Genomic DNA, 13,745 nt, shown 5'->3' on the forward strand with positions numbered 1-13,745 from the left:
GGTAGAGGCAGGTGTACCTTTCAGGATCAGAAGTCAAGAATCAACAAACAATGACGCCAACTTAGTGGGTGGAAGACTTCAGTACTTCCTGCACAGTTGGGAAGACATCACTCAAAACTCATAGATCTTAAGTTTGATAGAACGGGGGTACAAAATAGAATTCAGCCAAACACCTCCCAAAAGATTTTGTCGAACTCAAACCCAGTCATTATCGGTTCATCAGAGACTTCTAAAGGATATTCAGGAACTTATCTAAATAAAAGCCATCATTCCGGTGACCCATGCCCAGAGGTTCAAAGGACACTATTCGAGTGTGTTCTCCATAAAAAAAAACAAGCAGAGAATACCGTACGATTATAAACTTGAAACCTTTAAACCTGTCAGTTGCTTACAAGCAGTTCAAAATGGAATCCCTCAAATCTGTAATACCTCTGATCCAGAGAGGATCCGTAATGAGCACATTAGATCTAAAAAGTGCCTATTACCAGGTTCCCAACTTCGGCCCACAACAACAGTATCTCAGATTCGCCATAAGAAACCAAGGTCAGATTCTACATTATCAGTTCACGTGTCTGCCATTCGGCCTCTCGTCTGCTCCCAGAATATTCGCCAAACTCATGGCAGAGGTGATGGCTTTCTTGAGAGAAAAAAGGGATACTCATTGTCATTTATCTGGACGACATCCTACTCATAGCAGACTCTCCACAACAGATGGAACAGAACTTGACAACAACGACGTCACTCCTGGGGAAGCTAGGATGGCTAATAAACTTCAAGAAGTCAAACCTCAGACCCGAAACAAGAAAATTATTTCTCGGAGTAATCCTAGACTCAGTTCAGGAACATACGTACCTCCCGCATCACAAGCAGGAATCATTCAAAAAAGAAATCCTAACATTACAGAAGCAGAAGCGGACATCCATAAGAAAGGCTATGCAGGTACTGGGCTTAATGACATCTTGCATTTCCAGTGTTCAGTGGAGTCAATATCACTCAAGACCCCTGCAGCAGGAAATTCTCTCACTTTTTGACGGCAGGGATGTAACCCTGGACAACAAAGTGCGCTTATCCCTAGATACAAAAAGTTCACTGACATGGTGGACCATAACAAAAAATCTCGAGAAACGAAGGCCTTGGAGAACATCTCCGTGTATAAGCATCACTACGGATGCAAGCCACAGCGGCTGAGGAGCCCACATAGAAGAGAACTACTCTCAAGGGACTTGGCCTGCATCAGTACAAAGCAGGTCTTCAAATTACAGGGAACTCAGGGCAGTCTGGGAAGCCTTAAGGACATTCCAGGAAAAATTAAAAGACCAACACATCCGTGTCTTTTCAGACAACTCAACGACAGTAGCCATTCTACTTCACCAAGGAGGTCCAAAACATCGTCACTTACAGGACCTATCGGATACAATATTCTCCTGGGCAGAACAGACAGTCAGATCAATAACTGCAGTTCACCTGAAAGGCACCGAAAACCAGGTAGCCGACTTCCTAAGCAGACAGAAATTGTCCCACTGAATGGTCCTTAAATGAGGAAATCTTCATCCAACTAACCCAACGTTGGGGCTTCCCGGAAGTAGATCTATTCGCCTCAGGGAAGAATGCAAAGAAAGAAAGATTCTTTAAGCTAAACCCAGGAGACAGACCATCAGGAATAGATGCACTGGCTCAAAACTGGGACATGCAGTTGGCTTACGCCTTTCCTCCGCTGGCCCTAATACCAAGAGTACTGAGGAAGATTCAGGAGAGCCAGACATCAGTCATCTTGATAGTCCCATACTGGCCCAAAAGGAGCTTGTTTCCTCTACTGAAATGTATGTCCTTGGAGGATTCAATCCATCTACCAGCAATACCGGACCTTTTATCTCAAGGCCCCCTACTCCACCAAAACCCGGGTCTACTAGAGCTAACAGCATGGATCCTGAGAAAGAGATCCTAAGATCAAAAGGCCTCTCGGAGCCAGTCATTGCCACTATCCAAAACAGTAGGAAACCTGTAACAGGTGCAATATACAGGAAGATATGGAATAAATTCTGCTCTGAGTACAGTTCCTGTATCGGTCTTTCAGGGTCCAGATATTCAAAAAATTCTAGACTTTCTCCAGTCGGGGTTAGATAAAGGACTAAGACCTAGTACATTGAAGGTACAGATCTCAGCCCTCAGTTCCTTCTATGACTTCCAGCTAGCCTCTTATCCATGGATAATGAGGTTTGTCAAAGCCATTCAGAGACTTAGACCTACAATTCGCAGTTCAGTGCCTCCCTGGGATCTAAACCTGGTCTTGAATGAACTCTGTAAGGAACCATATGAGCCACTAGCTCAAGCAGACTTGAGAGCTGTAACTTTTAAACTCTCTTCCTAGTAGCAATAACGTCAGCGCGACGTATCGTTGAGATCCAATCTTTATCTATCAAAGATCCATACTTAAAGGTCCAGGATGACAGTATCCTCTTTAAACTAGATCCCGGGTTCCTTCCTAAAGTAGTCTCTGACTTCCACAGAAGTCAAGAGATTGTTCTGCCTACTTTCTGCCAAAACTTCAGTAATGCCAAAGAGCGTACTCTTCACCCTTTAGATGTAAAAAGGACAATTCTACACTACTTGGAGATCACAAATGGCCGGAAAGAATAAAGGGAAGAAAGCATCCAAAGCTACTCTAGCAAGATGGATTAAATCTACAGTCACGGCAGCCTACGTCTCGGCAGGAAGAACCCCTCCAGAAAGCCTCAAGGCACATTCGCTGAGAGCAATCTCAGCCTCATGGGCGCTTGGGGCTTCTATGAACCAAATATGTAAAGCTACAACATGGTCGAGATCAAATACCTTTTGTAGACATTATAAATTAGACGTAAAAGTAAACCAACAAACTACATTTGGGAGGAAAGTCCTCCAAGCCGTAATCCCGCCCTAAAAAATGAGTTATTTGGTATTTCTCCTGGTGGTGCTGTCAGGAGGGACGTCCTGGAAAGTAGGAATTAGTCCTACCGGTAATAGTGTTTCCAGGAGTCCATCATGACAGCACCCCATATATACCCTCCCTTGAGTTCCTGTCTGATATGTGATGTAAACATGTGTAGAGAGGAATTTCAATAAAATAGAGTTGCATCCATTCTGGTGTGGTACTTGAAAAAAATCACTGAGGTGGGGAGGGGCTATTTAACCTCTTCTGTGTTTCCTGTCCCTATCAAGGATAAGAAGGACAACCTCCTGGTGGTGCTGTCATGATGGACTCCTGGAAACACTATTACTGGTAGGACTAATTCCTACTTTTTAGTTTGTGTTAATGATATGCTCGTGCCCTAGGGCGGGGTTGGTGTATATGGTGCTTTGATTATATGTTCATAATGCAGACTGCTGACAGGTCACTGCTCCCTCAGTGACCTGCCCCCTAGTTTGTATTGTGAATACCATCGCATATTGAATAAAAAAAATAATAAAACGCTTCTGCAGGCAGGTGCCGGCAGTGGCACCTGTGCTGCAGCATTATCGCATGGTTACTGTGCAATTAATCACTTTTGCAGATTTACTTGAGGTTAAAAAATAAATTAAATAAAAAAAAAAAAAAAATCAGATCAGAAGAGGACATGGATCTCTTTCACAGAGCCGTGATTTTCATGTAGGTGTGAATAAACAAAAAACCCTGGAAGCACATACATATTTCACACCAATGTGAGAATGTAGAATAAGGGATTTTACAGATAACATTATCACTCCAGGTCACACAGAACAGACAGAATATCTACATCCAGGCACTTAACACAGACCTCTTGTCTGAATAGAGCTGTTTTCTCCTGTTTGTTCTCCATCTGCTCAGACCTTCATGTCGACATCTCCCAGCCACGACTCACCTTGTCACGATGATCTTTGTAGCCCTGAAAATAACAGGGTCCCATACATTGTATACATACAAGTTTCCCCCCTGACTACAGATACGTACCCCACCATTAATATACTATTAGCCATGCACCATCTATATATATAATTGTCTAAGGGTTTTTCTGTCTGTCCTGAAAATCCCGCGTCTCTGATTGGTCGAGGCCGCCAGGCTATGTGGGCTGTTATACACTCCGTGGGCTGTGCTATAAACTCCGTGGGCTGTGCTATAAACTCCGTGGGCTGTGCTATATACTCCGTGGGCTGTGCTATAAACTCCGTGGGCTGTGCTATTTACTCTTTGGGCTGTGCTATATACTCCTTGGGCTGTGCTATATACTCCGTGGGCTGTGCTATATACTCCGTGGGCTGTGCTATATACTCCGTGGGCTGTGCTATATACTCCGTGGGCTGTGCTATATACTCCGTGGGCTGTGCTATATACTCCGTGGGCTGTGCTATATACTCCGTGGGCTGTGCTATATACTCCGTGGGCTGTTATATACTACATGGCCGGCCGCGAACAATCAGCGACAGGCGCAGTCCGGCCGCGAATTGGCGCAGGATTTTAACCACGCTTCGCTATTTGGTTGCGGCCGGCCGAATCCTGTGTATTCAATGTATTATTCTAAAATCTTCATAAATAAACTACATATGGCGTCCGGCGCGAGCGGCTCGGCAGAGCTTCGGTGGATTCCAAGCGTCGGTAACCGCTTCCTGGATCCAGGCGCCAACGGAATGTGAGTATATAACTATTTTTTATTTTAATTTTTTTTTTTTTTAACAGGGATATCATGCCCACATTGCTATATACGTGGGCTGCGCAATATACAACGTGGGCTGCGCAATATACAACGTGGGCTGCGCAATATACAACGTGGGCTGCGTAATATACAACGTGGGCTGCGCAATATACGTGCGCTGCGCAATATACAACGTGGGCTGCGCAATATACAACGTGCGCTGCGCAATATACAACGTGGGCTGCGCAATATACAACGTGCGCTGCGCAATATACAACGTGGGCTGCGCAATGTACTGCGTGGGCTGCGCACTGTACTGCGTGGGCTGCGCACTGTACTGCGTGGGCTGCGCACTGTACTGCGTGGGCTGCGCACTGTACTGCGTGGGCTGCGCACTGTACTGCGTGGGCTGCGCACTGTACTGCGTGGGCTGCGCACTGTACTGCGTGGGCTGCGCACTGTACTGCGTGGGCTGCGCACTGTACTGCGTGGGCTGCGCACTGTACTGCGTGGGCTGCGCACTGTACTGCGTGGGCTGCGCACTGTACTGCGTGGGCTGCGCAGTGTACTGCGTGGGCTGCGCAGTGTACTGCGTGGGCTGCGCAATGTACTGCGTGGGCTGCGCAATGTACTGCGTGGGCTGCGCAATGTACTGCGTGGGCTGCGCAATATACGCTACGCATACATATTCTAGAATACCTGATGCGTTAGAATCGGGCCACCATCTAGTCTATATATATAATTGTCTAAGGGTTTTTCTGTCTGTCCTGGAAATCCCGCGTCTCTGGTCGAGGCTGCCAGGCTATGTGGGCTGTTATACACTCGGTGGGCTGTGCTATACACTCCGTGGGCTGTGCTATACACTCCGTGGGCTGTGCTATATACTCCGTGAGCTGTGCTATATACTCCGTGGGCTGTGCTATATACTCCGTGGGCTGTGCTATATACTCCGTGGGCTGTGCTATATACTCCGTGGGCTGTGCTATATACTCCGTGGGCTGTTATATACTACATGGCCGGCCGCGAACAATCAGCGACAGGCGCAGTCCGGCCGCGAATTGGCGCAGGATTTTAACCACGCTTCGCTATTTGGTTGCGGCCGGCCGAATCCTGTGTATTCAATGTATTATTCTAAAATCTTCATAAATAAACTACATATGGCGTCCGGCGCGAGCGGCTCGGCAGAGCTTCGGTGGATTCCAAGCGTCGGTAACCGCTTCCTGGATCCAGGCGCCAACGGAATGTGAGTATATAACTATTTTTTATTTTAATTTTTTTTTTTTTTTTAACAGGGATATCATGCCCACATTGCTATATACGTGGGCTGCGCAATATACAACGTGGGCTGCGCAATATACAACGTGGGCTGCGCAATATACAACGTGGGCTGCGCAATATACAACGTGGGCTGCGCAATGTACAACGTGGGCTGCGCAATGTACAACGTGGGCTGCGCAATGTACTGCGTGGGCTGCGCAATGTACTGCGTGGGCTGCACAATGTACTGCGTGGGCTGCGCACTGTACTGCGTGGGCTGCGCACTGTACTGCGTGGGCTGCGCACTGTACTGCGTGGGCTGCGCACTGTACTGCGTGGGCTGCGCACTGTACTGCGTGGGCTGCGCACTGTACTGCGTGGGCTGCGCAATGTACTGCGTGGGCTGCGCAATGTACTGCGTGGGCTGCGCAATATACGCTACGCATACATATTCTAGAATACCTGATGCGTTAGAATCGGGCCACCATCTAGTCTATATATATATATATATAATTGTCTAAAGGTTTTTCTGTCTGTCCTGGAAATCCCGCGTCTCTGGTCGAGGCTGCCAGGCTATGTGGGCTGTTATACACTCCGTGGGCTGTGCTATACACTCCGTGGGCTGTGCTATATACTCCGTGGGCTGTGCTATATACTCCGTGGGCTGTGCTATACGCTACGCATACATATTCTAGAATACCCGATGCGTTAGAATCGGGCAACCATCTAGTCTATATATATAATTGTCTAAGGGTTTTTCTGTCCTGGAAATCCCGCGTCTGATCAGCGACGGGCAGAGTATCGACGTAGATGTCATAATGGTTGCCATGGCGACAATGTCATAAAGGTTGCCTCGACCAATCAGCGACGGGCACAGTCTGCCGCGAATTCTGGAATCATCATTGTCCATATACTACGGGGACATGCATATTCTAGAATACCCGATGCGTTCGAATCGGGCCACAATCTAGTATGTTTATATAGATCAATGGACACCGATCCTAATTAAACATTCTGTTGATATATAGTAAAGAACTGACCCAAAGTGTAATTTGTGAGTAATCTTATTTTGTCTTTCATAGCTTATTATTACAGTAAAAATTAGATCTTTTTTGTTAATTTTTTACTTAAAGAAATTCTTGTGAAAAAAAAACCTCAAAAAAATTATTTGGATCTTATTTGGTTATTGTTTACTTCTTACTCTGTTGATCTCAATTTTTTGTTACTCTAATTCTCTATAATGAAAATAAAATAGCACGAGATGAGAACAAAGATGTCAGTGTAGACAAATGATTAAGTTATTGGTGAATTACCGTATATTCAAGTAAATTGCGATACCAATCCTGATGGGGATTTTAAATGAACTGATTTTTTTTTTCTGTATTTATTTTATCTAGTTTGTCTAAATGGGTCCACAAACCTATTTTTGATTACTCATTACTTGTCCACACTTTGATGTTAACTGATAGAGGATAGGTGGCAAGTGGTGAAATATTGTATCCTGCAATGTAATAAATTGTGTCCATAATTATTCATGTCAGATTTCAAAACAAAGTCTGACTGGTGATTATTATATCTCCCTTCAGGACACACTACTCTGCAAGGATTACAGGGAACTTAGAGACAAAAAAAATAAAAAAAATAAAAAATCGGTCAATATAAATCATCTAAAAGCCAGTAAAGAGGAAACCTATCGCGGTCCTCCTCATTGTAACAAAAACCAACTCTGGAATAAGATGATCAACCAGAGAGACACTCACACTTTGGCATATGAGAAGGAGAGGGGAGAGACGGCATAACAGAGGCAAGGGGGAGAGACAGCATATCAGAGAGGGAAGGGGGAGAGACGGCATATCAGAGAGGGAAGGGGGAGAGACGGCGTATCAGAGAGGGGAGGGGGGAGACGGCATATCAGGGGAGGGGGGAGACGGCATATCAGAGAAGGGGGAGAGACGGCATATCAGAGAAGGGGGAGAGACGGCATATCAGAGAAGGGGGAGAGACGGCATATCAGAGAAGGGGGAGAGACGGCATATCAGTGAAGGGGGAGAGACGGCATATCAGAGAAGGGGGAGAGACGGCATATCAGAGAAGGGGGAGAGACGGCATATCAGAGAAGGGGGAAAGACGGCATATCAGAGAAGGGGGAGCGACGGCATATCAGAGAGGGGAGACGGCATATCAGAAGGGGAGATGTGGGACCTTATTTTGTATAGAAAATTATGTGGGGGCCATTATACTGTATGGAGCATTATAAAAACGTCAACTCGTCCCGCAAAAAACAAGGCCTCACATGACTGGACTAAAATATGGAAAATTATAGCTCTCAAAATGTGGAGACGCAGAAACTATTTTTTGCAATAAAAAGTCTTTTAGTGTGTGACGGCTGCCAATCATAATCCGCTAAAAAACCCGCTATAAAAGTAAATCAAACCCCCCTTCAACACCCTGTTAGGGTTAGGGTTTCAGTTAGAATTGGGAGGTTTCCACTGTTGAGGCACATCAGGGGCACTCCAAACGCGACATGGCGTCCGATCTCAATTCCAGCCAATTCTGCGTTGAAAAAGTAAAACCATGCTCCATCCCTTCCGAGCTCTCCTCCAACATATGGGGTATCAGAAAAAGTACATAACATTACAGGTACATTTGAGTAAACCATTTCATCTTGCCATGACACACGTCCAATATCAGAGACAAAGTAGGCAGCCAATTTATCCCTCATTTGGGCAACTTCCACTGTAGTCCTGAGAGGGTGAGCATGATTATCAGGCATTGTGGTATTAACAGGTTCCTCAAGTTCGAAGTGGGGTTGCGCTTTTGCCAGGATGTAATTATGTAGAACACACGATTCACAATCTCATCAAATGTCTCTACTTTAAGATTTATTGGTGTTCCCAAAATGCACCATTTAGCTGCCAGCAAACCAAAGGCACACTCCACAGTTCTTTGTGCCCTTGTCAGTCAGTAGTTGAAAATCCTTTTGATTTAAGTCCTGACTTCAGTATGGTTTTATGAGGTTGGCACACATTAGAAATGTCTCATCCCCAACAACAACAAATGGCATTGGCGGTCCTTCAGTGTTCGGAAGAAGTTGTGGCAGTGGAAAATTATTAGCATACAAACGTTGTCCCATGTCAGAGTTTTTGAAAGTCTGTGAGTCATTGCCTTGTCCAAATGAGTCAACGTCAACAAAATCGACATTCAGCATCCGCAATCGCCATGGGAACAATAGAAAAGTATTTTTCATAATTGAAGTACTCAGATCCACTTCCAGCAGGTTTTAGAATGTGAATGCGTTTGCCATACACAGTCTTCACACAGTTTGGAAAATTACAAATTTCCTTGAATTTTTCAGCCAGAGTTCAGTTGTGGGTTGGGGGGAGGAATTTTGCATGCAGAACATCACACATTGCACGGCAGGTGTCTCTAACAATCCCAGAAAGAGTGGACAGTCCAATCTGAAATTGAAAATTTAAAGATATTAAGGTCTCTCTGGTAGCCAGTAATCTGTGTTAAAGAAAATGGGGTAAAAAAAAAATCAGTACACGGCTTTTATAACAAGAACATTGACAGGTGTCTCTTTTTCAAAATTACGTACCTTAGGGTCACCAACAGACGTTCCTCAGTAGGAATTGCTCTGCGCAGTTACGAGTCCTGCCTGGTGATGGATCCTCACACACGATGTAGCAATTCATCAAAGCTCTGTTCAGACATCCTCGTGTATTAATAAAACCTTTTGCAGGTTTTCACGAAGCTCGGTGTACAATGAGTGGTAGGCTCCACGGCTCTCTCGGACTTCAACAATGTGGTGTTGACAATAGCGACGATGACGTCTTCTCAATCTTGCTCTTCTTTCTTCCTCACAAACCACAGCAAAAGCCAATTTCAATGATAAATCCAAATACAGATTGAAGCTCTCCACGCTAAGATCCATCTTGCAGCAGAATACAGACAGCATCAAAAGAAGAGCATTTCTGTGCAGGGTCTGTATATAGAAATTCATAAGCCACGCCCATTGGGAAATACCGTAAGCATGCCCATAAACAACGCAATCAAGCAGAAAGGCATACAAACGCATTGTTTTTTTGCAGTCATGCGTAAGATCATGCAGATAAGCGCTGCGTAAACATGTGTTTGCGCATGCAGATGATACGCTGTGCACAGAAACGCTAATGTGAACCTAGACTAGGAGAACCCATCTATATATATAATTGTCTAAGGGTTTTTCCGTCTGTCTGTCTGTCTGTCTGTCTGTCTGTCTGTCCTGGAAATCCCGCCCCTCTGATTGGTCGAGGCCGCCAGGCCTCGACCAATCAGCGACGGGCACAGCATGGCGACGATGATGTCATAAAGGCCAGGCCTCGACCAATCAGCGACGGGCACAGCATGGCGACGATGATGTCATAAAGGTTGCCTCGACCAATCAGCGACGGGCACAGTCTGCCACGAATTCTGGAATCATCATTGTCCATATACTACGGTGACATGCATATTCTAGAATACCCGATGCGTTAGAATCGGGCCACAATCTTCTATATTTATATATAATTGTCTAAGGGTTTTTCCGTCTGTCTGTCTGTCCTGGAAATCCCGCGTCTCTGGTTCGTCGAGGCCGCCAGGCCTCGACCAATCAGCGACGGGCACAGTCTGCCGCGAATTCGCCTCGACCAATCAGCGACGGGCACAGTATCGACGTAGATGTCATAATGGTTGCCATGGCGACGATGTCATAAAGGTTGCCTCGACCAATCAGCGACGGGCACAGTCTGCCGCGAATTCTGGAATCATCATTGTCCATATACTACGGGGACATGCATATTCTAGAATACCCGATGCGTTCGAATCGGGCCACAATCTAGTTAAAAATATAAAGTGATAAGCAGCACTGTGCACCCCATTAACTATCATTTCAAATAATATAAATTATAAAGTTTTTGACTCTCCCAAATTAGCTGTAAGACTATTTGCACACAGAATATATGCAAGGTTTTACAGTACAAGAAAAGTGAACGAGGTCCTTGAAGTCTCATGAACACATTGCTTATTTTTTCCTTGTAGATTTGCAGCAGATTAAAATCTGCATAATGTCAATTTTTGCAGCGTATTTCACGCATACTAAAGGGGAAGATACGTAGCAAAAGCATGGCAAAAATGTGTGTTAAAAAAAATAAAAAATTTTTTACATAACTTTCTACCTGCCAACACATTGGGATATGCAGCAGAATTTTCTCCTGCAAATCCTGAACGTGTGCACGTATCCTTAGTCCCTGTCCTGTGTCGCCCCCCCCCCAAATTCATTATAAGTACTTGATAGCATCATAATGAATTTGGAAGTGGGAGAAAATGCCATAATGTACTGAGCATCCTCCGCCACCTCCCAATTCATTACAAGTCCCTGACAGCGTCTTTTCCCATCTTTCAGTTCATTATAAAGGGTCCTATGCATCTTATCGCCTCCTCTCCCACTCTCCAGTAAATTTGAAGTCCCTGATAACATCACAATGCATTGTGAGATGGGAGAGGACACTGTCAGGGGCTTAGCACACTCCTCCACCACCCAATTCATTTTACATCCATATCCAACATCTTACACCACCTCCCCCTGTTCGTAAGTACAATATAAGTCCCCCTTCTTCCCATCCCAATCCTCCACACCCATCATTCCTATCCCCCACCTCCTTCATTGCCCTCTCAATCACCTCCATCATTGCTCTTTGCACCACCCCAGTCATTACACTCATCTCCTCCATCATTGTTCTCTCCACCACCTCCATCATTGCCTTCTCCCAACACCTCAATCATTGCACTCTTCTTCACCCCAATCATTGCCCTCCCTATCACCTCCATCATTGTTCTCTCCACCACCTCCATCATTGCCTTCTCCCCCACCATTGCCCTTTGTACCACCATCATCGTCCTTTCAACCACCAACCTCATGCCTCCTCCCCATCATTGCTCTTTCATCCACCTTCAGCATGGCTCTTACACACACACACACACACACACACACACACACACACACACACACACACACACACACACACACACACACACACACACACACGTCTCTGCACACTGACATAGCCACCCCAGCGACAAAAACAGATACACAGCATCACTCACCTCTCTGCACGTTCCCCGGCAGCCACAGCATCATTGTCGCCGGCAGCTTTGTCGCTGGCACTGCCGCACGATGAATGCTGAAATCATGCAGTCGTGCTGCTGTATCAGACAGAAAGCGCAGGCAGGAAGCAGGACGGATCCATGCAGCTCCGCTGCCATTTTGTATGTATCGCTCCCTGCTCGTTGCACATGAGGGCACCTTGGCCAAGAGCCCCTCAGGCCAGACTGCCCTCAGTTAGCCGCCCTGCTGGGGCCCACCTCAACCTCCGGGCCCTGGTGCAGCTGCATCGGTTGCACATGCGGTGTGTCCTCCCCTGAACTATGATACCTTAAGAAAAACATTCAACTAAATATAAGACTACGAGACAAGTTAATACTAAGAAATACAGAATATATAAGAAAATAATAACCCTTCTAGATCATTATTAAGACGAGAGCCGAGGATTCTGAAGTATAATTCATCACTATGACAAGATAGTTGATGGCAGGGCACAGGAACTTAAGCAAAAAGGCATGAAACTTGGCAGAAAAGGTGTATGAGATTATTTAGGGGAATTAGCCTTAATTATTTATTGTAAAACTAGTAACTGAATAATTGTAGTGGACAACATCTTTAAGTATTTTTTATTCTGTTTTCTTGCTCCATTTTTAGCATTACAAGTTATATGAATCATTGATCATGTGCTCCATGATTCCTCACAATATTACAAGATGTATAATCAAAAAAGCATCCAAAAACAATAAAAAAAAATGCAATACTCGTTACTTTATGCATTAATGGGGAAAAAAACAATGGAGATCTGTGGGAGAGAAATTACAGGTTTTTGTTTATATAAATAACCTCAATTTATGCGTATAGCAGAAAATGCAAGTCAATTACAAAAAAAAAACAAAGAAAAAAGTCACCTTTAAAATATGCAGTGTGTGGTCTCTCATTTCTGTTCAGATTTTCAAATGTATGATTATACACATTTTGTTTAATGCTATGGTTGCTTTACTTTTGACCTCCAACCGTTTTCTTTTTCATTTTCCTTAAATATAGAACCAAGAATTTCCCCCGCAAAGTGTTATTCTTCTTGGACATTCAATGGGTGGCCTTATTGCGAGAGCTATATTTACACTGAAGAAATTTAAGCCTCAAATGATAAACTTGATTATAACGCAAGCTACACCTCAAGTTATGCCAGTGTTGCCTATAGATTATTATCTAACTGGTAAGTTTAACTTTCAATATTTATTTATTGCTAAGTGCCAACATTTCAATTTAATCTGAATACTGAGGTTTTAGTTTAGAAAAAAACAACGCTTGCAGAGTGCATGCTGGGGCAACAGAGTAGATATAAAGAAATATGCTTCCTATCCTGGTATATGCTCTCTGCAATTTGGTATTTGCTCCCAGATCCCGATATATGCACCCTCATCCTGGTTTATATGCTCTCACCTATCCATTTTGGAATATGCTTCCCCCCACCCCATCCTGTTATATGCTTACCCCACCTCATCCTGGTATATGCTACCCCCACCCCATCCTGGTATATGCAGTCCATCCTGGTATATGCTCTCCCCTCCCCCACATCCTGGCATGTGATCTCCCAATCCATGTATAGGCCCCCATCCTAGTATAAACTCTCCCAATCTATGTAGATCACCCCCATCCATGTATATTTTCCCCCAATTCCTGTACATGCCCCACATCCATGTATATGCTCCCTCATTTTTGTATATGCGCCCCAATCCTGGTAT

The 13,745-nt window shown here is 44.8% G+C and overlaps 1 protein-coding gene across 1 annotated transcript in view; it reads left to right on the plus strand.

Annotated features, from left to right (window-relative positions):
• Positions 1–13,745, plus strand: part of PGAP1 (post-GPI attachment to proteins inositol deacylase 1) — a 1,745,445-nt gene that overhangs the window by 118,783 nt on the left and 1,612,917 nt on the right. Inside the window, exon 4 of the mRNA XM_077275621.1 lies at positions 13,045–13,216. Within this exon, the coding sequence (XP_077131736.1) occupies positions 13,045–13,216 (172 nt within the window). The remainder of the gene's footprint in view (positions 1–13,044; positions 13,217–13,745) is intronic.

Source organism: Ranitomeya variabilis, chromosome 7 (assembly GCF_051348905.1).
Source record: "Ranitomeya variabilis isolate aRanVar5 chromosome 7, aRanVar5.hap1, whole genome shotgun sequence".
In the NCBI taxonomy this organism is placed as follows: domain Eukaryota; kingdom Metazoa; phylum Chordata; class Amphibia; order Anura; family Dendrobatidae; genus Ranitomeya; species Ranitomeya variabilis.